Source organism: Felis catus, chromosome A3 (genome assembly GCF_018350175.1).
Source record: "Felis catus isolate Fca126 chromosome A3, F.catus_Fca126_mat1.0, whole genome shotgun sequence".
NCBI classification, from domain to species: Eukaryota; Metazoa; Chordata; class Mammalia; order Carnivora; family Felidae; genus Felis; species Felis catus.
Genome location: NC_058370.1, coordinates 17,777,409 through 17,802,578, shown reverse-complemented (window position 1 = coordinate 17,802,578; position 25,170 = coordinate 17,777,409). Strand labels below are relative to the sequence as shown.

At 46.8% G+C, this 25,170-nt stretch overlaps 1 protein-coding gene and 1 long non-coding RNA gene across 15 annotated transcripts in view; one reads left to right on the top strand and one right to left on the bottom strand.

The window, feature by feature from the left end:
• The window catches only part of PTPRT (protein tyrosine phosphatase receptor type T), a 1,064,810-nt gene that overhangs the window by 407,870 nt on the left and 631,770 nt on the right, over positions 1 to 25,170 (bottom strand). For all 14 annotated transcript variants that reach the window (XM_023251232.2, XM_023251237.2, XM_023251233.2 and 11 more), the window contains exon 8: positions 2,597 to 2,893. In XM_023251232.2, coding sequence (XP_023107000.1) covers positions 2,597 to 2,893 — 297 coding nt within the window. The remainder of the gene's footprint in view (positions 1 to 2,596; positions 2,894 to 25,170) is intronic.
• On the top strand, positions 1,512 to 7,349 carry LOC109497992. The gene is made up of 4 exons (XR_002154508.3): positions 1,512 to 1,661; positions 2,053 to 2,151; positions 4,081 to 4,227; positions 6,570 to 7,349. It is a non-coding gene; the product is annotated as an uncharacterized LOC109497992 (long non-coding RNA).

The window sequence follows — 25,170 nt, the reverse complement described above, 5'->3', positions numbered from 1 at the left end:
GCATGGCTTAAAGATGGGACTTGGGACTTCCTGTTGTAGATGTAGGTAATCCTCCAAAAGCAGCCTGAGGCATGAAGAGCATCCTGGAAAACATACCCTGAGCTGCTCCTGGGCCAAACCCTCTCATCCAGGTTGAGTCTTGAATTTTCAAGCTGAGTTTCAACGGTGGTGGCTCCTCCTTAACAACAACTTGCTCCTGAACCTCCCTTCCTGCCCTGGTTCTGCTTTTCAGATCAGGCACTGACCAGATCACCACTCCTTGAGAGTCTAGGTCATATTTTCACCAACCAACTGGGAGTGCGTGTCGAGAGTTCTAGAGAGGATTCCTAGGGCAGATTAATGGTCTCTCGGTTGCTTGTGCTTTGGGATCTTTTGTCAGACATATTGTTTTTTTTCTGTGACTTAACCCAAATGTGGCAGCCACATTCATTGGAAACCTACAATGTGCTGGACATTATTCCAGTTTCTTTATGTACCACTCCTTTCAATGAGCATAAAAAGCCATCAGGTGGCCACTACTTCTATCTCCATCTGACAGGTGAGGAAACCAAGGCACTGAGAGGGTAAGCAGCTCATCCCAGGGGTGATCCTCCAGAGCTCACCTTCTGTTGCAGCTCATCCTTGTACCTGCTGGAGGAGAGGCTGTGCGTTTCTGAAACAACAGAGCCATCCAGGAAAGGGCCGGCAGCTTCACCTGGAGCCCAACCCAAGGCCGCAGATCCTGAGCTGCAGACAGAAGCCCAGAGGAGACGCCCACCCCTCCACTGGGGGTTGCATGAGAACGGGTTCACAGGAAACACACCCTCAGGTCACCGGACAAGGTTGGTCCAGGGGAGACTGTGTCCACAGTGGACTGAGGTTCAATGCAAGGCAGGAAGGTGGGGGCAAGGCGACAGAGGCTGGGTCTCCGCCGCAGCTACTACCCAGAAAAGCAGTCTGCTGGAGTTGCAAAGAGTCGTTGCGATGATGACTTTAAAAGGGGGGTCACAAAGGGTTTGCAAGTAGGTGGACTGTGAAAAACGTCCAGTTGTAAGATGGGACTTGGGGAAAGGAGAATTGGGGAACAAGATGTGCAGAGGCTGGCAGTTTCCTCTGTGTCTTTAGGGGACACTGCAGCTGAGGAGGTGAGTCTGGACCCCAGCAGGGGCCACCACTCTGGGTCCTTGGCCTTGCTTATGTGAAACAAGAGTGCCAAGTGGGACTGCATGCAAGAGGCTCTGCCTAGAGGTCCTGAGGCCCACCTCGGTCAAGTGGAGGTAGCTGCCTCATGTGGCTGACAATGACAGGGCTCTGATCCCACTCCTTCTGACCCCTTTGTACCATCTTTGTGCCCATGGCCTTCTGTCTGCATGTGAAGACTGCCAACACTTCCTGAGATTTCCTTCCCAATCGTCCCTCTGCATCCCAGCCCCAACCATGCTGGCTGCTCCCTTCCCTGATCAGGGGCAAGAGTGATGCATGACCTGCCCTGCAGACGAGGTCACAGTCCCCTTTGTTGGATGTGGCTTAAAGCTCTACCAAGTGTGATTCCAAGGAACTAACTAAAGATGCCCCACAAGGCCAGAGACAGCTTGGCTGGAAGGAAAACTGAAACACAGCTGTTGAAAAGTGCTTTTTAGAGAAGTCCTAGAAGCAGCAAGTTCTGTACTCCCCTAAGTAAGGTAACTGTTGCAGTGGAGTTACATGCAAAATGCAGGGTGGGGGGGGTGGGGTCAGGGAAGGAACACCCAAGTCAGCTTGGGGCAGTCAGGGAAAGCTTCCTGGAGGAAGGAGCATGTTGAAGATAAATAGAGCCTGTCCCACAGACATGGAGGGATGGGATGGGACAGGACGGAACGACAGAGGGTGGGAAAAGTGCTGTGTTCTAGGAGTTACACGCGGCTCTGTGTTCCTGGAGTCTTGAGGTAAGAGGCATGTGGGGAGAGAAATCACACAGACTCATTAGAACCTTGTGTGTGTGTGTGTGTGTGGCGGGGGCGGGGGGAGTGATGGGGGGTGAAATGGAGGCTCCCAGGCTGACTTCGGGTCTTTATTTTGACTTACTGGGTGTAGTTCACTGAGAGGAGGAACACAGAGTGAGAAATCAATACAGAAGGGGAGATTGGTTCATTTTCGGATACTTTGAATTTGTGATGCCTGTAGGACATCCGGGTGAGTACTTGGGTCTGGGTGCATCCAATGTGTGTGCTAAGTAACTTATATGCATTATTATTATTATTTTTTGTAACTCTTGGAGATTCTAGAGTTGTCTGACTCCCAGATTCAACGCACTTAATACGACTCAACAATGCCTCTCTGGAGGCACCGGTGTGGTTAAACACTGGACCTAGAAGGTGCCGTAAAGTGAGAAGAGGGATGGGGGTGCTGAAGGGTCAAAGCTGAGTGCACAGCTGTGTCTATGGAAACAGCACCCCCTGGAGTTGTGCAATGCACAGCTTATGTGGGTCTTCATGGAAGACCTTGGAGAAGAGGCAGACATAGAGGAGGAAATTAAAGGGAAAACGAACAGGAAAACAAGCACCTCATCACTGATGGGCGTGGCCCCGTGACAGGTTCTGCACACCCCGCTTCCAAGGAGGCAGCCGCCCTCACTCACCGTCCTCCTCTGTTTGCACCACCAGCTCCTCACTCTCCACCCGGCCCTCGGGGTTGGACAGCAGGAGCCGCAGCCGGATGGTCATGAAGGGGCGCAGGCCTCGCAGGGTATAGTGGGACGAGGTCTGGATGACCTCTTCGGCCTCGTACTGCTGCTGGTTGAACACGTACTGGTACTGCACCGTGAGGTTGTAGCTGTGACAGCGGGTCACCGCGTAGCCAAAGGGTTCCCACTGCAGGGTCAGCTGCCGGGCGCGGATGTCCACAATCTCCACGTTCTGCGGGCCGTGCACAGGGTCTGCAAGACACGCGTGCAAGACACAAGGGCTTTGAGAGTGTCAAGAAGCGGGCAGTGGGTGCCGTGCTCAAACGGGGGAATAGCCCTCCAAACTTATCTCAGCCACTGCCTGCATGATTTTTGCCACAGAGCATGCAGTTTAATTAACATTTTTCTGTCAATCAAACTCTTTTTTTCTTACTTAAATGCATGCATCTAAAAGATAACACTTGCCATACAGAATCGTTAACCGTCAAAAATAAAAAACACCACAAAATTGTTACATTCTTGAAGGTTCATCAGGGTACTCCCGAAAACCACCCTGGGTACCATCAATGGCACACACAACGCTCCAGGGATGCACTAATTTAGACGGTTGCTGGAGTTCTGATCTGCCTTATATTTAATCCAGCCACATCCTCTCCCCTTGGGAAATCAGTCCCCTCTCTCCGGTTAACTGCACTGAGATGTACAGGCTGGAGATGCAGCCACATGCTCGGCACGCAGCACTCAATCTGTCCACATGGTCACAGGTACCGCTGACTTCTTGCCATTTCCCCTCTTTCCACTGACAACACAACTCATTATTTCCTAGGTTCCTATGACAGCCCTCGACCTCCTTTCTCTCCTCTCTACTTCTTTCCAAACAGGCCCCTCCAGAGACATCATTCTGCAAGCAAATACGGTCATGACTTCACACACTAATGCTGTGTCCCACGCCATCCTTCCCCATATGGTCCCAGACCCCCATATATAACATTCACTGTCATATTTTATCACAAATATTCTGTTTACACTTCATGCAGGCATTTTTGTAAAAAACGGTTTATAACAAATGAAACACTTAAAAAAAATCCCCACATGTGCAGCTCATTCTATAAAGCTTAGGCATTTCTTACAACAGAAACATAACTTCTTTTGTGATGAGCATCCCCATAAGTTCTTGTGTTGAATATCTTAGCTGGAAGTAGTTAAGCACAGACTAGAGATTTATTCAGTATCTTCCCTCCACACTACTTTAGGACTTGACCAAATTCTGTAATTTCTTTGGGTCCATTTTTTATTTCATTTATAAAATGGTGATAGTAACAAGTAGCCACCCTTGCTGGTGGCTAGCGGGGGGCTAAATGAAATGTTGCTTGCAGAGCAGTTAGAATTGTACCTGGAACTTAATAACCACTCAAAATATGGTGGTTTTTCTTTTGCAGCGATAGGAACAGTGGGAAAAGAAAAAATAATAAGGATGCGTATGCTGTCTCTACTCTGAAAGTCTTCTAAGTGGTAGTGCTGGGCAGCATCCTTCTCCAAAAATGATGGATTCTATCATCCCTCCGGTCCTCTCAGAGCATTTAGGGGTAAGGTTGCCCCTGTGCCAATGTAGCAGTAAGAAAGAAGGCAGGACTCAATGAAAGCTGATTTCCTGGATCTGTCCCTGTGGGGAAAATGTCCTGTGACTTGTATCAGAGCCTTGCCAAGGAACATACTTCAAAGCAGTCTTCTTTTAAAAAGGATGCCCAGAAATGTCAGGGAGCCGGGAAAACCGGTCCGGACCTGCTCACGCACTGCTGGGGACAGTGAGCAGCCTGGCTCTGGAAAGACTGAGGAGTTCACGGTCACTCATGCAGCCCAATTATTCATGTTCACAGGTCCTTTGTGTAAAAGAGAGCCAGCGTTCCAAAAGCAAACGGGTGACTTTGAAAATGTGACATTGAACAAGCTGTTGCTAAGGGTCCATTGTGCTGAGCCCACACAGAATAGAAGGTGCAAGTGTGGGCCCCATAGTGCGGGGGGGCAGTTATGATCTGGTTTGGTCGCCTGGTTTAACAAGTCCTGATGGCGTGAGAACCAATGTACAGGCACAGGGTGAGCAAAAAGCTACTTGCCGGGGAGGTCTGTGCATTCCCGCCAGCCTGGTCCAGCCGGAGCCTTTCTGTAAGTCCAGATCCTGGAACTCACCTGGCAGGGAGGCCCCCCAACCCTGCTTAGGACCCCATGACACTCCTCCTCTGGGTGTGCCTTCAAAACGGATGCCACACCCCAGTCAGGTAATCGCTCTCACAGCTCTCTTACCTCATCTTAGAAGGAGTACAGGGATATTTAAGACCCTTTTAAATCTAAGACTCGTCCATTTTGTTAAACAACTTTAAATGTACCACAGCCCACGTTAAATATTTTTTGGAATCTCCAGTGTGCCCCTGCAGCACAAATGAGACAATAAAAACAAAACACCTACTTGATGGCCAGCAGCCATGGTGCTGGGTTCTATCACCTGCATCATCTTGTGACTCTGGAAGGGAGGGGCTGACTGCTAGCCCCACTTTACAGTGGAATAAACTGAGGCCAGAGAAGTCTAGGAATGTGTGCAGAGCAGCAACAAGACCAGCAAGTGGCAGCGTGGGGTTGTGAACTTGTGTCTATCTGACCACATGCCTAGTGTGCAAAGTCAGAAGACGTGCAAGACCAGGGGGGTCTGGAAAGAGAGCACAGGTGCTTTGTGTGCCCCCAAAGGAAATGGACCCTGCCTTTCCCACCTCTCTGGCTCTGAGGGTCGTCTTCCCCTCCCTGCTGGAGTCGGGCAATAGTCTCTCCTGCTTTCGCTCCCTGTTCACTTTGCCTCCTCTGTGAAGACATCCTTGCTGAGTCCCTGGGCAGAGTACAGTGCCTGTGTCTTTCTCATCCTATTAACTGTTCCCTTCCATACTCATCATTTTCCACTGTGGCAGCTTTTTAAAAGTTGGCCCTGCCCACTAGAAAGTAAGCCCCGTGAGAGCAGCGCGGTCTGCTGGCCCCTGCAGCCCAAGCCCCACCCAGAGACGCACTCAGGAGGGCCCCAGGGAGTCTCAGGCCAATGGACGCTGCATTCTGTAGACCCCATGGCCATCAGTGAGGAAAGCATCTCTAGTCTCGTCTGTGAGGAAAACAAGCTCCGTGAGTGGAAATGACTGAAAAGCTGCATAGTGAGTGCACAGCTGAGGTTTGAGGCCCCTGAGGGTCCAGTGCCTCCACGTGTGCTGCACCGGGATACCACGGGGCACTGAGACCAGGGAAAGGCAGCAACGTGGGCACCCCGCAGTCAGCAGGGACCCGGGGAGGATGCTGGGAGGAGGCCAAGAACTGTAAGGCAGAAATGCTGGGCCCTCAGGAGCCGGGACCCGCTGGAGAGGGTGGGGCGGGACTCCATCACACTCAGAGCTGAGTTGCCCACTGGCCTGTCTTTGCACCTCTGCTCTCCAGCTTCTCCAGAATCCTCCCCACAGCTCACCTGTGCAGGTAGGCGCTCAAAGCACCTTTCTGCTCCTCTTAAAGGAAGGAGCCGGCAGAGGCGCCTTTTCAAAGAGGGCAAGGGATGGTGCGAGCCTGACACACAGCAGAGACTCCCTCCAGAGTGGGAAGGTCAGGGCGCTGGGAAAGTCACTTGCCTCCTCTGAAGCACATGCCACTGTCACCAGACAGGCCGCGGGGAACAGTGGAGCGGGCAGAGCACGGCGTGAAGCCAGACTCTGGTGCTCACTAGCTGTGTGACCTTGGGCAAGGGCACTTCATCTCTGAGCCTCTGTTTCCTCTTCTATAAAGTGGAAATTATTGCGCGAATCTCAGAGGGCCGTTAATGAGTATAAAATGAGCTGTAAAGGGAGAGAGAAAATTGCCTCTGTCTAACAGTGGGCATTCCTCTTAGAGAAAATGGCCTTTCTTGCAGAAATGCCTTAAGAAGCGTATTTGAAGCAGAAGCTGGATTCCCAGGGCCGTGGGATCAGCTGGGCTCAGCCTTCAGAGGAAGAGAAAAATGACTCCACTTGTTGCTGGCATTGAACAGGAAAGGATGTGGGCGAACAAGACGGCAGAATGACACCTGGAGCCCAGTGTGACAGTTCCCCGTGTGACTCCTAGCTCAACGAGGTCCTCAAAATCCACAGAAAGGGCTGAGATCTCCATGCCTCCCTTAGTCCAATGAAACACCACTTGGGAACAAACACAGGGAGCAGAGACAGAGGGGACTTGGGAAATATGGCCACGTGTGTTACTGGTACCCTGAGGTCCCCAGAGCACGGAAATTACAAATCTCAAGGAAAGCTCAGCTCCTGTGCACAAGGCAAGAAGACCTCTGGCAGACGTGTGGGTGAAAGAGTTTTGTAAGTTCAAGAACTACCATTCTAGAAAGGGAAAGACAGTGGCCCCTGATCATATAGTAACTCTGGGCTAGGTACCTGCAACTCTCTGGCATAGAAAATCCAGGTCAACGAAGGGATGTGCCTTACCCAGGGCCACACAGCCAAGTCCCCAGCTCTGGGCTCGTACAGCACTTCGCACAGGTGTCCAGCCCACTCAGCATGTGCCATGTTTTCTAGGAACTGCTTGTTCATTTATCTGTCACTCCTCCCAGGCTGCCAGGGACCACATTCTGTTTGTCCAGTAACCCCAACACATGGTAGAGGGGCTGTCGAGGGGCCAGTTCATGTTTATTAAACTGAGATGAACAGATGGTGACCTGTTCTTGGGAAGTGAACTCGGACCCAGTTCTTGGGAACTGACTCCACGGTCCCAGTTTCGTCCCCTCTGCGATGTCCCTGAGTCTTTAAGGTGGACATGTTTATTTTTGCATTCAAGCAAAAGAATGTCCTGAAATCCGACACAAGGAAAACTAGTTTTCAAAATGTATGATAGAAGCATTCATGCCTTCAATCCGACCCCTCCCCCGCCAAACCTCAGCCTCCAAACCCAGCTTCTGCTCTGATAATTGCCTGTAGCAGGGACAGTCTTGGGTTTACACTCAATTCGGTGCAAACAAGTTGGAAATTGCTGAGAAAGCCTTGTGTGTGCAGTGGAGATTGCTTCGTTGAATTTACACTCCCCGTGTAAATATGTCCAAGCGTAGAGGCCTAGGGTTTCTGCCACCAAAAACCACACTCATGACCTTCTTAAGTAACAGCTTCCAGGCCTACGGGAAGACAAATAGTGGGGAGAGAATGTGGTTTGTCTGGAAAGCTGGGACATCTTCCTCTGATGAAAAATCAAAGTGGCTTGGCCTCTGGGTACTCTGTCTCTCTGCTTTTAGACCTGGCAACAGGAGCCCTGTCCTGAACCTTGCGCATTAAGGAGGCCACGCTGGCCGTCTTCGGCATGTGCCCTCCCCGGCGCAGGAGTCAGGGGGTCAAAGCATCCACCTGGTGCCTGTGCTTCCTATTTTGGACAAGGCTCCAGGAACCCAGAATTCCCTGCCCCAAACTCACTTCCAGGGCCTGCGGAAACCTCCTGGTTCCGCCTTTCCAGAATCAGACCATATCCCGTGTGTGTGCATCCCTAGGCCCAAGGGGTAACCAAAGAATGGCTGTTTGGGGGAGGGTAGTGGACAGAATTTGGACATGAGGAATAAAGTCTCCATCCATGGTGCATGAGGCTCTTTGGGGGAGGGACAGAGTAAGAGGAAAGGGGAGGAAGAGGACCACAAGGTTCTATTTGTTCTTGCTCCAGACTCATTTGGGTTCTTGCATAGGTTAGGGCCGGGGTGTATGTGTGTGCGTGAGTCTGTGTGTGACTGACTCATGCCTACAGAAGCTTTCTCACTCCTGCAGCTGCCTCTGGAAGGCACGCTGGTCCTCCTGACCTCTGATCACTTCTCCCCGTTTGCACGCTAGATCTTACTCAAGTTCTATTTCTTCAAGTATCATTTTCTCCCTAATACCTGAGCCCGAGCTGCAACCTGTACCCTCCCACCTCCAAATTCCTCTCCTCACTTCCCACTGCTCACTCTCTATATTGTGCTGGGAAAGGCGAGTACCACATCCTGAATCCTCTCATCCCTCCCTGCTCTTGCCCATGCTCTTCCCTCTGCGTGGGGGGCCACTGGCAAATCCCTAGCCAATACACTCAAGGCCCAGCTCCAGTACCAGCCTTTCCTTGTAACTTCCTCCAAAAGCCCTCCTGGCCCAGGCACAATGAATACCTCCATCATGTTTCCTTTAGCATATTAGCACATGTCCTCCATAGCCCTTATCAAACAGCAGGTGAGTCGTTTATAGCTTTGGTTCATGTTCACCTCATCTGCTAACTTGTGAGCCCGAGATCTCTTCATTTTCATAACTGGGACACACGGCTGCTTAATAAGTAAATTAAGGAATGAGTAAATACACAGAGGAAGTGATGACTGAAGACCTCCACACTGCGGGGGATGGGGGGAATGGGGAAGAGGTGAAGGGGTGAATCAGGGCTCTCTTTACACTCCACTTGCGAAGGGTAGTCATGCGGGTAAGTCAGAATTTCAGGCTTTTTTTTGTTCTAGGCGGGCCCGGCTTCCACTCCTGCTGTCAAAGGCAATAGCTGTAGACTCTCCTAATGACCTTAATCAAGGCAGAACATCTTATTAAAAAAAGAGCAGCAAAGCAGATTTCCAAATCATGAATTTTCTATGTATTCATCTTAGCCTGTGGACTTGGCTGTAACATATGTACCGTTCAAAGTTGAACCTACATTGAGATAATTTGGGGCATGGGGCTGAAAATGTGGAGGTGGATAGCTTGTATGTAAAATTAATTTTTTATCCATTTGGAGATGCAATTCGAGTTCCTTTCAAATTAAATTGCAACGAAGTCCTAGGCAGCTGGAAACATTATTGCTGGCATAATTTGATGCTGGAAGAGCAGTAATACGTTGACAGATATTTCGATGTGACCATTAATTTGCAATTTCTGCATGGAAATGATACACAGAGGGAGAAAAAGGTAAAAGGAACAAAATTAAAATCCATCTTCCTTCCGGCATTATCCAAACCCACTCTCTTGCTTACTTTCCACCACTTCCTTTAATTTATTGCTGATGTTTGGTGGACAAGAATTTGTTGACTTATTACCACAGACATCTTGCAAAAGGAAGCAAGGACAGGAAGCCAGAGGCTTCACTGGAGAACGCTGGTGCCCTCACAATCGAGGGTCACTGGGTCCTACCTATCCTGATAAATAGAATCCCGCACCACTGGAATAGGTTACCAGTGAGAAGGTGATTCAGTTGCTATCCTCTTGTAGCGATGAAATAAAGAAGGTAATTCATTTATGTGTTCACTGGCTCATTAATTAATGAAAAACTACTCGAGCACTGGAGACTCTACGGCATAATGAAAACAACACTGGCTCTGCTAACACCTGGACCTAAAGCAAATCACTGTTTCATCTGCATCCATGCTGCAGTTTTTCATGCGTAAAACATGGGTGATACTCTGCCTTTCAGAGAAGGGGAACTAAGGAGACAGCCTCCACCAAGCTCTTGGATGGTACTTGACATGGCTGTATTCCCTCAAAGGCAGCTCCCACCGCCAGAAGGGAGGCAGGTAGAGGAGGCATAGAGATAGGAGTTCTGTAGGTTACTGGCCTAGTTCCCATGGCTTCATGCTTTTAACCAACTGTGGTTTGGAGCTGCCAAGCTCCCATTAATGCATGTGCAGATGCTGCTGTATCTATTCCTTATTTCTGCAACACATATGGAACCTTTGCGATGGGACAGGTGTGAGGGATGCATGAGAGTAAGACAGGTACTTTCCCATGAGACTCATGCTCTAAAAGGAGATGCAGACCCAAGTGTGAGGAATGGAATGACGAAGACTGAAGCACCCTTTTTTTGAGAGAGAGAAAGGGCAGGGGGGGGGTGTACTTTAAGCAGTTTCCATGCCCAGCACAGACCCCAACGCGGGGTTCAATCCCCTGACCTTGAGATCATGACCTGAGACAAAACCAAGAGGTGGACACTTGAGCGACTGAGCCACCCAGGCGCCTCTTGGATCACCTTCTTGCAGGGGAAGTGCTGCTTTCCAGGTAGCACAAGGCAGAAAGACACAGCCTCATACTAGAAACTCATCTGAGCCTATTTAATCATGATTCGTGCACAATCCTTACATCCTTTCTCATAGACACCAGAAACCACCAAAGAAATGTGAGGTGAGTGAAGGTTAATGATTCTCCCCACAACTGCATTATTAGGTTATAATAAAAGCAAGCCTCAGGCCAAATTCTACTATGTCAATGACCACTTATTACACAAATGTTTATTAGCAAGCAGACACAGAACAGGTCAAACCATCTATTCTGTAAAGTGCAATGAAGTCTCAGAAATCTGTCCTTGCAGAAGTTGGCAAACATTTTTTAGGCAGACAGACCATACGCATACAGATGGGCGTGGCTGTTTCAATAAAAGTTTATTTGCAAAAACAGCCAACACCAGAGCTCTAGTTTGCCTGCTTCTGTTCCAGGGGCAAAATCAATTACCATTACAGTCACATTAGGAAACCCGGAATCCTCCTTATCCAATGGGTAACCAGGACTGGTTAGGAATCAATCATCCCTAAGGTTAAAGGCTAGAAGTCTTACTGGGTGCTTCTTCATTATGTATGTCTGGAAAGAGCTTTAAAAATATTTTGGCCAACTCACATATTTTGAATACCTTCAATTTCAGCAATTAGAGTCCACTCATAATATTATTAAGCTAGGCAACAGGTCTCTGATTTTAACCACAACGAGCAATTTCTGACATTTCATAGGCTCATTAACAAAATGAGGGTTGATCAAGCTATGGTATCAGAAACACCTGGGCAATGTAGCATGGTCTCTGAAGTAGCAGCTTCTTGACAGGGAAACCAGCAGACCTTCCATGGCCCGCTGACTGGAAGGCTGAAAGCCCCGGGTTTGACTTGTAACTATAGTTTAACTTTGACTTGTAACTATAGTTTAACGCAGAACTCACCCACAACATTCCACTGTTAGATATTTGAGACTAAATCACCAACAATGTAACATACAGTCTAGAAGCCAAGAAGGTTGTCTTGAAAGAGGGAGCCTTGGGCAAATGAGGAAGACAATTTAACCAGGTAAAGGTTCAAGGTATGGGGGGATGGGGGAGGGGGGCTACAGAGAGAGAAGATTAAACCCCAGGCAAAGGAGGCAGCACATTTAAAGTTCAGGAGACAAGAACAAAGGAGAAAACGGTCATGAGGATGAGAACAGTGATCCCCCCGCCATCCCGCACACGTGCACACCCCTACACAGTGACGAGTTAGGCCAGTCTAGATGTTAAGCATTGTAACAGTCCCTCATACCATTCCTAAGAAGTGAGAGTAACAACTGAGGCAGCTGTAACAGCGTGATAGGGGTATTCTTTGCCAAAAGTAAAGCAATGGGCAAACTCATTCTTTTAATAAACATTTCTGAGCTCCTACCATGTACAAGGCATTGTACATGATGTAAGAGTGAGCTAAACAGACAAAAATCCTCTCTGCCCTTAAGGGGATTATGTTCTAGTGCGGGGGAGTGAGGGGGTGGTTATATAACATGTGAGATCATCATAAAATTATACAGAATGTCAGCTAGCAGTAAGTGCTCTAGAGGAAAAGCAAGTGGGGAAGGGAGACTGGGGGGTGCAGGAAGACTTGTGCCTAACACGTGACTTTGATTTCGGGTCCCGCTAGCCGCTCCGTGATCTCTCCATTTACACTAAAGTCTTTGTAGACACAATTTAGCTTACGATACTTATGGAGCACCTATGGGGTGGCATACAGCCGTGACAAAAATAGACACAGTCCCTGCCTCTCCTGAGCTTAAGATCACTAGGAGAGACAGACGGATACGACCACACGGGCAGTCAGACGTGTGGGCTGACAAAAGTGCACACCGTAGTTAAGTGCTTTAAAGGGAACGGAGGAGGGGCAGCCTGGTGAAAATGGCAGTCAGGGAAGCAGGGTTCTAAAGAGCTGACGGGTGACTGAAGGTTGTCACTCCTCCCTCCTCTCTCTACTCCTACTGTTCTCCCAGCTTCCACGGATTGTCCAGGCCTCACTGTTCTGGGAAAACTTGCTCTCAAACGCTTATCTCACCCACAGGTGGATGAGGGGTGCTGCTTCATGTCCTCCCACAGAAAGACCCAGTGAACGAGACCAGGATGGAAAACAGGGTGAGACGAGGGCTCCTCCAAAGCCCTATGCTGTCAGTCCTACAGCTAAGCAGCTTGGGGCATGGATGGGGAACCGGAGCTTCCAGGAGGACCTCAGGCCCAGAGTGAGCATGGCAGCTGCAACCCCAGAACACTGGGCTGTGTCCCGAGCGAGTGTCCCTTGCTCCCAACACTCCTATACTGTTTGGTGCTGCTGGGGATAGGATCCCTGCTCCCCCATTTGGCTGCATGCTAGTCCCAGCCCATAGGGGGCGACAGAGGGAGACGGTGAGGCTAGGGAAGGGAGAGCAGGCTGGCTCCTTCACCCCACCCCCACCCTCCTGGGAGTGAAGTGTGCTGCAGGGGTTAGGTGTGGTTTACAGCTTCTCCAGCAATTAAAGAGCCAGCCTCACTGCAATACCTCAGAGATGCCAGCACGTGCCAAAAAATGCTCTGTCTTCCCGTCTTTTAGATGGTTATGATTCCAGCCCATTCTCTTGGTTCTGTCCAGCCTAGCGGTGCCTACTTCCCACCATTGCTCCTACACTGGTATAATACCTTCATGTTCCCTTTGTACCTTTTCAGTGTTCTGGCCACTTCTTCATATACCGTTAACCAGAGGTTTCTAAACTTGCTCGGTTCACAGTGCTCTTGCGGTTTTGACAATTTTTCAAAGAGCTCCTCACCAAAGAAACACCTCACAGTTTTATTTATTCGTCCATGCAACTTCATAAGTATTTATATCCTAACTTAATAGCAGTTTGAGAAAACAGTACACACAAATCAAAAGACAAAAAATATTGTAATGTCACTCTTAAATAACCACAATTACTTACTAATGGGATGCATGCATCTGTTGAACACTGAACAAGCCACTCTTGTTTCCTGCTCCAGGGTGACTTGTGCAATACTTGCTTCTCATCATACCAGCTACTGGAAGCCGAGCTTTGCAAAGATACAACAGCATCAAAAGGAGTGTAGCTCAGTCTAAGGCTGAAACTTTGGACCACCTCTGCTTAATAGTTTGTGCAGTGTCAGACAAACGATGCTGTGTTTCATGTGAAATAAGTCAGTCAGAGAAAGATAAATATCATGATTTCACTCATATGTGGAAGTTAAGAAACAAAACAGGTGAACATAGGGGAATGGAAAGAAAAGTAAGATAAAAACAGAGAGGGAGGCAAACCATAAGAGACTCTTAAATACTGCGGAGAAACTGAGGGGTGATGGGTGGGTGCATGGGCTAGATGGGTGATGGGCATTAAGGAGGGCACTTGTTGGGATGAGCACTGGATGTTAGATGTAAGTGATGACTCACTAAACTCTACTCCTGAAACCAATTCTATACTATATGTTAATTAACTCGAATTCAAAGAAATAAAATAAAAATGAAAAAAATTTAAAAGTACATTTTAAAAATAAAGAGTAAATTGAGTTCTCTAACATCTTCCAATAGTGACCAATTAGTTTAAAATTTTAAAGCATCATTATGCACTTGTGGGTGTAAATAAATTCGATATATTTTAACCCCCCCCATAAAAAAAAGATTAAAATCTAAATGTCCTCATGTGATACCTTTCTGAGTTCACTGTGGTGTCCCAGGCTGCCCTCAGTGCAGTTTGAGAACCATGAGAGAGAACAATTCCTTACAAGCAGTCCTCTCTGTTAAAATCAGAGGTGTGATTTATGTGCTAACTAGGCCTTGACAGATGCAGGGCCCTACTGCCTAGACTTCATGAACATTCCATGTCCTCATCCCATCTCCCCCAGTGCTCCATTCTGCCTGGATACCGCCTGACCACAACCTGATGTCCTAGCTGGTGGCACTGTACTTCCCAGCAGTGGCCCAGAGCCCGGCCGTCCCTTGGGGCCCCATCCAGATGCAGCCACCCGGACTGCTGGCTAAACCTGGGGGCAGGGTGCTGCACCGTGACCGCTCAGGTGCTCAGGCACCAGGAAGAATTAAATGGACACAGGCACATGATTGCAGCCTGAAAATAAAAGCTTCAGAATGTTTAAAAATGACTTTTGTGGCAGAGGAAATCGGGTTGGAAAGAGAGAAGCAATTTCTAAATTACATGGTTTTGGTTTCCAGAGAGGAAAAGAGTTTCAGGGTGGGAGGGAGGAGACAGTGAGCCTATAATGTCTTCTGGGCTTCACTTCAGTTCACACTGAATTCATGGCAAGTCTACCTGGTCTATTTACAAAAATAAATAAATAAAATTAAAAAAAAATAAGGGAGCAAATAATAGGAAAAGCTGGAGAAAGATGGAAATCTGAAGCATTCTGAGGGTCAAAAGCCACTGAGTGCTGGGTCCAGGCGAGGCATTCAACATTCTGAACACTGCATCAGCGCGGCTATGAATGAAATGGGCACTGGAATCAGGAAACAGTCTTCCCTGCAGCTAATATGCCATCGTGTGATGCTGATACATGTAAATCAAATTGTTTCTAGGATAGGTAAAACAAATCAACAAAAGCAGTATCTCCTGAATGCACTGTTAGTCCCTCTCTCCCAGAACTACCACCTTTCTTTGCAGTTGGACAGGTTGACTTTTTCTATTCAGATTTGGGACTTTTCAAAAAGCCAAGGCTGCTCCCAGCTGAGAAACCCCCACCCCAGGACATTCTTGATCTCCTACGGAATAGCATTAATCTATAGACACTACTCAGGGCTGCTGGGCCTTGAAGAGGCCTGCTGTGTCAGCAGGCCCAGAAATGCCTACCAAGCTTTTTTTATGATGTCCAAGGCTTTATTCTTTGAAATGTACAAGAGGAGAATTAAATTGAAGGAAAATTTTCAAACAAAAACCACTGTCAGTTGAAGGAGGTTCATTCTCTGTCGGGTCTCATTTGGGACTTACGTAGGCATTGAGAAAGGGCATACGACAAAGCAAAAGCTGTCTATTCCAATCACTTTGGAGCAAAGCACCACCAAGAAAACCCTAGTAGAAGAGGGAGCACGACGGGGCAGTAGCTGGAAGACCCATTTACCTGGCTGGCTGCCTGCCTCCCTCACTGGTGGAGCACCCCCACTCACTGAGAGCACCTCTCGGCAAAGATGCTGGCCTACCGGGCACAGTCCGTATTTCCTGGCTGACCGCTGTAACAGCAGTGGCCCATGGCCATGACACTGTAAGCCACACTCCAAGCACAGGCTCTCACACAGCCAGCAAAGGATTATCCTTCCCATCAGAACTGTGAGGAGGTCGCTATCCCTCCCCTTGACTTTCAACTTTGACTTACCCTTCAAGGCTGCCCTCTGCAAAATGTGATGGGCAGGGTCACCAGTCACCAGCCCCTCTCCACTTCACATCTCTCCTCCAACTGCAAAGAGCTTTGCTCACATGCCTGATGTTTCACACTTTCTCTCTCCTGACCACCACAATTTGTTTACAAACTGTGTGACTTCGAACAAATAATTTGAACCCTTTCTGAACCTGGTTTTATAATATGTAAAGTAGAGCTCAGGACACCTACCTCTTAGGAGTCATCTGCAGTTGGAAAAAAATTATAGTGCTCATATGTTAATAGGGTATTGCTGTGTAACAAATGGCCCCCAGAGTCACTGGCTGACAACAAGCATTTATCCATGACCTCATGCATCTGCCTGTTTGATCCAGGCTGGGCTCAGTCAGGCGGCTTGGCCCCAGGCTGTGCCTTGTGCTCAGATCTGCCTCCTGTGTGTTTATTCTAGGGCCCAAGATGAAGCGACAGCAGCTGCTCAGGGTATGTTGTTTCCCTGATGGATGCATCAGAGCCAAGACAGGCCATGCAAGAGCTGGTAAGGCCTCCCTCATGTCACATCCACTAATTCTATATTGGCCAAAGCAAGTCACGTGGGCAAGCCCAAGAACAGTGTGCCAGGCCTCCTACAGTAGGAAAGTGGGGGTGGGAGGAAATGATAACCCAATATCACAGATCAGTATCAGTTTATGTTCCGATTCACATGAGGACCAGTCAGCACTTGTTCACATCACACAGGCTTGGTCCCCTGATGGGAGGACAGTCTAATTTTGAGTCGGGTCTCAGGGCAGCCAGACGATTCTGCTGAGACCACAAGGGGTGGGTACTTGCCTGCTCTACCTGGTTTTGGGCTATTATATGCTGTGTCCCTGGGAAAGAGGGGCAGAAGTCTCACAGGGACTTCATCTGAAGTTCTTCTCAATCTCAATATGAACTTTCTGATCTAACAACTACTCTGGCCAGATGAGTCACTCCTGCCCTCACCTCCCCAGTGTTGGTTCAGAGCACAGCCCTCCACACACCCTGCTCTCCTATGCACCAAGCCCAAACTGCTGTGACATGCAAGATAATTCCCTTCTCCCCAAAGATGTCCATGTCCTAATACCTGGAACCTGGGAATATATTATTTTTCATGGCAAAGGAAACAGTTGTGGATGCAATTAAATTAAGGATTTTGAAATTAAGGAAGGTTATCATGGATTTTCTGAGTGGCCTCCATGAACTCACAAGGGTACATAAAAGAGAGAAGCAGGTCAGAGAGGAGGACGGGTAATGCTATCTTGTTGCCTTTGAAAATAGAGGAGGGGTTCACAAGGCAAGGAATGCAGAAAGCCTCTAGAAATCAGAAAAGGGAAGGGAGCAGCTTCTCCTCCAAAAACTACAGAAGGAACACAGACCTACAGAACTACTTTAAATATTTTTTTTTATTCATTTATTTTGAGAGAGAGAGTGAGCGAGCCAGGGAGGGGCGGAGGGAGACAGGGAGGGAGACAGGGAGGGAGACAGGGAGGGAGAGGGGGGAGAGGGGGAGAGGGGGAGAGAGGGGGAGAGAGAGAGGGGGAGAGAGAGAGGGGGAGAGAGAGAGGGGGAGAGAGAGAGGGGGAGAGAGAGAGGGGGAGAGAGAGAGAGGGGGAGAGAGAGAGGGGGAGAGAGAGGGGGGGAGAGAGGGGGGGAGAGAGAGGGGGAGAGAGCGAGAGCGAGAGCGAGAGCGAGAGAGAATCCCAAGCAGGCTTTGTGCAAAGCCTGATGCAGAGCTCAAACTCATGAACCCTGAGATCATGACCTGAGCCCAAACCAAGCATCAGATGCTTCAGTGACTGAGCCACCCAGGTGCTTCTAGACCTAGTTCAGACTTCTGACCTCTGGGATAATAAATATGTGTTGGTTTAAGCAACTGACTCTGTGTTGATTTGTTAAAGCAGCAATAAGAAATACAACCCTCAACTACTGTTCTGCTCATTTTTATATTTTGTTCTCCACACTCCTCACTCTCCGTGCCTTTCTCCATAAGCACACACTGCAGGTTTCACAGGTTCCTTTGCTTAAATGAACTCTTACAAAATGCATGTAATGCTATATACGCATGCACAACAGTTACGTATGCTGCAACGTGCTCTATCTCTACCTTTGCATCACTCAGTACACTGCTTCAGACCCGTTCGCGTGGCTGTGTCTGTTGGTCCCAACCATACACTGTGCCCATGCTTCACAGTCTATCCATTTACTCCTCACTGACAGACACACAGTTGGTTTCTAATTCATCCCGATCAGAGACTGTGCTACAGCAGACATCCTCAGACATATCCCCTTCCAGATCTGTTTACATTTCTTCAGGGGATACATTCTTAGGAACAGGAGCACTGACTTATAGGGTATATGTAAACTTAATTCAACAAAGCCCTCCCATTGCTTCCAGAATAGCTACACCAAATTTAGCTGTGTGGAAAGGTTCCTGTGGACTCACATCCATGGCAACATTTAGCCTTACCCAGTTAAAAAAAAAAAAAAACTTTGCCAATATGAGGGGTACCAAGTATTTTTTCCATTATTATTTTAATTTACATTTCTCTAATACTAATGGGCTTGGTCATTTCTTCATATAGTCATTAGCCTTAGTTTTCACCTTTGTAAACTCCCTTTCATATCCTTTGCTCAATTATATACTCATTTGGAGGACTTTTCATATTTTGGGTTTTTTCCCCTGTTAATTCTGTTCACAGTGATCTGTGATAAATAAAAACTCTTTATTTTTGATGCGCTGAAATCAACAAAAATTTTAAATAATTTTATTTAAAAATGTTCTCCCAAATGAAGGACATAGCATCTACCGTATCTCCCACATCCCAGGCATACAATCAGGTTACACTTTGCAGTTTCTTTCAAGTTAGGTGTGTCCACAGGACTTATTTTGCCCAGGGATACATGAGAAGAAAATGTCACTTCCAGGGTATCCTTTTTTTAAAAAATTTTTTTAAAGTTTATTTATTTTTGAGACAGAGAGAGACAGAGCATGAACGGGGGAGGGTCAGAGAGAGGGAGACACAGAATCTGAAACAGGCTCCAGGCTCTGAGCGGTCAGCACAGAGCCCGACGCAGGGCTCGAACTCACAGACCGCAAGATCATGACCTGAGCTGAAGTCGGAGGCTTAATCGACTGAGCCACCCAGGCGCCCCTTCGGGGTATCCTTAAACCCCACGTGTGACTGGTCTGTCTCACTTTCTCCTACATCAAAGCACCTATTGCAGTGAAGCCTCTTTCAACCTGGGATCCTGAAATCTTGAGGGAGGAGTCACCCTCTGGTCATCCCCATGGTCAGAGAGGGAGAGAGAGGGAGAAGAGGAGAAAGAGGGGGAGAGTGGGAGAAGGGGAGAGGGAGAAGGGGAGAAGGGGAGAGGGAGAAGGGGAGAGGGAGAAGGGGAGAGGGAGAAGGGGAAGGGGAGAGGGAGAGAGGGAGAAGAGGAAAGGGAGGGGGGAGGGGGAGAGGGAGAGGCGGAGAGGGAGAGAAGGAGAGGGGAGAGGGGAAATGGGGTGGGGAGAAGAGGAAGGGAGGAAGGAAGGAGGTGGGGGGGTGGGGAGGAAGGAGAGGAGAGTGAGGGAGAGGAGGAAGAGAGGGAGGAAGAGAGGGAGGAAGAGAGGGAGGAAGAGAGGGAGGAAGAGAGGGAGGAAGAGAGGGAGGAAGGAGGGAGACAGAGAGAGGGGCATGCACTTCTGTTTGGGGTTAAGCCACTGAGAATTTTGGGTTGTTACTTGAGCACACCTAGCCAGCCTATCCTGACTTTGTTTCCTTACTCCCTTTCCTCCCCATTCCCCACTCCTCTACCACAGCCAGTCTAATGTGTTTACTTTGTCTTCTTAGAAAACGTATACGGTTGCCTGTGCCGCTTTCATTTAGATACATGGTACTGTGTTAGCTCAGTGTGTGGTACTTCATCCAGCATGGTTTTCAGGCACCGCCCAGCTGCTGCATGGGCTGGGACTCTGCTTGGCTGCTGGGGGGCATGGCACGCAGCACGGGTCTCCCTGTCCTCCACTCCCTTCCCAGGGAAAGTCAGGATCTGGAGAAGTCCTTGCGCAAAGCTGGGTTACAAAGTGTTCTTCAATCTTCTAACTTTATAGATTTCTCTCTCGCACGGACATCTTTGGTCTTCTGGGCTCCACTATCTTGGTGTGAGGTATTAGGTTGAGATTCAGTTTCATTTTCCGCCACATAGTGAAAAAATTCTTCTCCGAAGCATTTACCAAATAGTCTGTTCAGTTGATCTGTAGCGCTGCCTTTATCAGGCCTGAAGTTGCTGTACACACACGGGTTGATTCCTGAGCTCACACTTGTGTTTTTTCGGCCCATGTGCCTGTTATAGCTCGGATACCACAGCGTTTTCACCAAATGGCTTTAGAGTATATACCATGTATTTATACCTGATAGGGCAAGTCCTCTCTTTTAATACCTCAATGCTGACTGCTGTGGATTTTTATTCCTCTATACACATTTTACAGAAAGTTTATCAAGTCCCTTAAAAATCCAACAGGTTATTTTTATTGACACTGCGTTAAATTTATGGGCAAATTTGGGAAGAAATTCCATTTGTGTAATAGTATCATCCCATCCATGAGCATGGACTGTTTCTCCATTTATTCAGATCTTCTTTCAGGTCTTTTATTAGTTTTCAATTTTTCTCCATTGAGATTTTTGTAGTTCTTGGGCTAGCTAAATCCTAAATATTTGATAATTTGTATTACAACTGCTTCAAATTAGATTTTCTAATTCATTAATGCTGGTATAGAGTCTTGCTATAAATTTTTGTTAAGTTGATGGTCTATCTAGCAACCTTGGTGAAATCTCTTATTTCTCACTGTACACACACACACACACACACACACACACACACACACACACACACTGATTTCTGGGAGGATTACCATATCAACTACAAATCATGAGTTTTATTCCTTCCTTTACAATCCTTACATGTCTTATTTCTTTTTCTTTCCTTAAACTGTGGGCCAACAACTCCAGCATTATGTTAAATAGCAGCTGTGATAGTGGACATTTTTGTCTTCCTGATCTGGAAAGGACTGCACCATATTAAATATAATGTTTGCTGTAGGATTTGGGCTTGTAAACTCTGGCAGTTTAAAAATGTCTCCCTTTCCTACTTTGCTCAGTTTAAACAAAATCATCACAAATTGGTAGCAACTTTATTAAATTCCGTGTCTCACAGACCGAAACCATCATGTGATTTTTATCCTTTAGTATATTAATGTAGTAAATTACACTAATATTGGGAAAAGTTCACTCCTGGGATAAGCCCCATATGAATCTGATTATTATTTCTGTAAAACAGTCTTGGGTTCATTAGCTAATATGTGTTAGGAGACAATTTCTATATATTTATATATGAAATGAGCCGATATTTTTCTTTACTTATATTCTTATCTTATTTTGGTGTCCAGAGTCCAGTAACTTCACAAAAGGAGCCACACATTATTTTATCTTCAAAAATAAACAGCACAAATTAAAGTATTCTTTAAAGGTCTGGTAGAACTCACTCTTTAACCATGCAGGCCTGGCTTTTTTGAGGAGGAAGGCCTTGACGAGCATTCCATTTTCTTTCATCTTATTGGTCGATATCAACGTCCTCTTTCGCCTCATGTCAATTTTGTCCTTTTATGTCTTTCTCTAATTTTATCTACACAATGTAAAGTTTCAAATTTAATAGCACATAGTTCATTATATTCTTTTTCTAGAAAAATATTTGTGTTTATCACATGTTTCTTATTGGTCTGCTTTGTTTTTTTAGTATTCTTTTCAAAGAATCATCATCCATTCTTTTAAACTCCTCTCCATTCAATTAATATTGATCCTTATTTTATCAATTTCCTTCTTCTTATTTTTTCCCCCTGGTATTAAGTTGAATGTTTAGCTCATTTTTTAACATTTAAAATAATTATAGACTCACAAGAACTTGCAAAGAAATGCCTGGAAAGTCCTATGTACCCTTCATCTCGCCACTCCTAAATTAACAACTCACGTGACTCTAGTACAATATCGTAAATAGGAAATGGATGTTGGCAAAATCCAGAGTTTATTCAGACTTGTAAATGCACTCATCCGTGAGTGTGTGTGATTTTATGCCATTTTATCAAGTGTGTGGCTTCATGTAAAAACCACTGCAATTAAGGTACGGAACTGTTCCAGCATAAGGCTCCCTCCTGCTACCCCTTTCTCGACAGATCGCCTTCTCCTCCCCACCGCCCGAAACCCCCGGCAGCCACCAATGTGTTTCTACCAGTTTATGATTTCAAGACTGGTGGATCAATGAAACTATCCAGTATGTAACATTTTGTGATTTCCTTTTTCACTCAGTATAATTCCCTTGACTACATCCCATTTGTCGCCTCTCTCAATAGTTTGTTCTTCTTTGTTGTCAGATGGTATTTCGTGGTCTGGGTGGCCCATGGTTTGCTTAATTATTTACCCACTGAAGGACATGTGGGTAGTTTCCAATTTGGGGTTATTAGGAACAAATCTGCTATGGGCATTCACGGGCAAATTTCTGTGCTGATACGTTTTCACTTCTCTGGGATAAATGCCCATGAGTACAATTGCCAGATCATACGGTAAGCTCATCTGTAGTTTTACAAACGGACAAAGTATTTTCTACAGCAGGTAGACGGTTTCATACTCCCACGAGTCGCGTAGGAGAGATCCAGCTTCTTCACCTTCTCACCAGCCTTTGGTGCTCTCACTACTGTTCAGATGAGCCATTCGGAAAGGTGTGCGGTGAGGTCTCATGGTTTTCATTTGCATTTCCCTCATGGCTAATGATGCTGAACATCTTTTCATGGATTTTTTTTTTCCATCTGAATATCCAGCTCATTTGTTTTTAACTTTGGTTTTCCAGCAAATGAACTGAAAGCTCCAGACTTTCTATTAAGTGTTGTTTTAGGTCTGGGCGTCTGGGTGGCTCAGTCAGTTGAGCGTTGGACTTCAGCTCAGGTCATGATCTCAGTGTTCGTGGGTTCGAGCCCCGTGTTGGGCTCTGGGCTCACAGCTCAGAGCCTGGAGCCTGTTTTGGATTCTGTGTCTCCCTTTCTCTCTGCCCCTCCCCTGCTCACATTCTGTCTCACTCTCTCTCAAAAATAAACAATCATTTAAAAAAAGTGTTGTTTTAGCTCTGTTCTAGAACAGAGACACACCCTGCTTTCATTATTATTCATTCATGATTCTTCACGATTTCCTTTTTAACCCATACTATTTAGTAATATGTTACTTAGTTGTCAAACTCACATGGTTTTAAAAGCTGTCCTTTAGTTATTATGTTGGATTTTATTATAGAACAGGCGGGAGACATAGTCTGTATTGATACAGATTCTTTAGAATTTAACTGGGCTTCTTTTATGACCTAATACCATCTATTTTTACAATTATTTTGCATGCACTCAAAAATGTGTTTTCTGTTTTTGGGTGCACAGTTCTACACATTAAAATTACTTAATATTAATTTGCCAATAAGCTTGGAGTTTATCAATTATATTTTTCAGATCTTCACCATCTCTGCTTTTAGCCTACTTGATGCCATTCTGCTTAAATTTTTTTAATGTTTGTTTATTTTTAGGAGGGAGAGAGACAGACAGACCGTGAGCAGGGGAGTGGCAGAGAGAGAGGGAGACACAAAATCCAAAGTAGGCTCCAGGCTCTAAGCTCTCAGCACAGAGCCCGATGTGGGGCTCGAACTCACGAACCATGAGATCTGGACCTGAGCTGAAGTCAGACACTTAACTGACTGAGCCACCCAGGAGCCCCAATACTATTCTGCTTAAATAGATGAATCTCCTAATTTGGCAATTCACTAGCTTCCACCCAGAATGATGGTCACGGCCACCATGACAACCATAATTTGTGAATGGTCATCCATTTCCCATAAAGTTTTAAATTCTGCATATCAGGCACTTGACAAAGCACTTGGCCTAAGTCACATTTACTTCTCACAGTTACAAGTCTCAATGTCCCCTTGTATAGAGGAAAGCACCGAGCGCCTAGAAGCAGTAACTACATCATGTACCCAGCAAAATGGCAGAGCTGACATTTAAATGCAGATTTGTCAACTAAGTCTATGCTTTTAGTGACTCTACTCTAGGACTTGGTTGGCTCATTTGCAAAAGGAAGAGGTTAGGAGAATTTTTAGGGTTGCCATGTAAGCTCTAGGTTCTGTACTAAGCACTGTATCTGAATCATCTCATTTCATCCTCACAGCCGCCCTATAAGGTAGGTATTAAAATGCTAATGTTACAGATGAGGAGACAAGTGCTCAGAGAGGGTTCTCAGCTAGGATATGAAATCAGTGGTGTTGACTCCAGGGCCTATGTTTTTCTTTTTTGTTTGTTTGTTCTTAATTAAAAAAATTTTAATGTTTATTTTTGAGAGAGAGAGGGGGGGAAGGGAGGGAGGGAGATGGGGAGAGGGAGACAGAGCACAAGCAGGGGAGGGGCAGAGAGAGAGGGTGACACAGGCTGAAGCAGGCTCCAGGCTCTAAGCTGTCAGCACAGGGCCAGATGAGGGGCTCGAACTCACGAACTCCAAGATCACGCCCTAAGCCCAAGTCAACCTAAGCCCTACTGAGACTCCCAGGTGCCCCTGGGGCCTATGTTTCTAACTGCAATGCTAGACCCTGGTCTTTCTCACTGAACTAGAGGTTTTATATACAATGTTTCATGTAGCCCACAAGAGTCTTGAGAGAGAGAAGTAGTGTGCTTCCTGAACTCATCTATCCAACAGTCCTCTGGTTAACTCGGGGACTCCTGGAGGAAGACTCTCTTACTCAATGGGATTATCTCTTTCAATTGCTTGAAATCTAAAGCAGGGCAGCCTTTCCTGATTCTCCCAAGGTGCAAACACTCCTAAAGGCAGCACCTGGTCTTCAAACATTAGCTTCTTTCCTCCTCTTCACCGCCCACCCATCTCATCTCCCCATTTTCCAGGGAGGCACACAGTCCCCCTATGGTGCTGATCCTCTCCTGCTTTCTCCCAGAAAAGTCCCATCTTAAAATGGACTGCCAAGCCAGATAGAATTTATAGTTTCTTCTAATGAGGAGATGTGGGCTTTTCTCACTCATCACTACCCCTTTATGTACCTGCTTTTTCTCC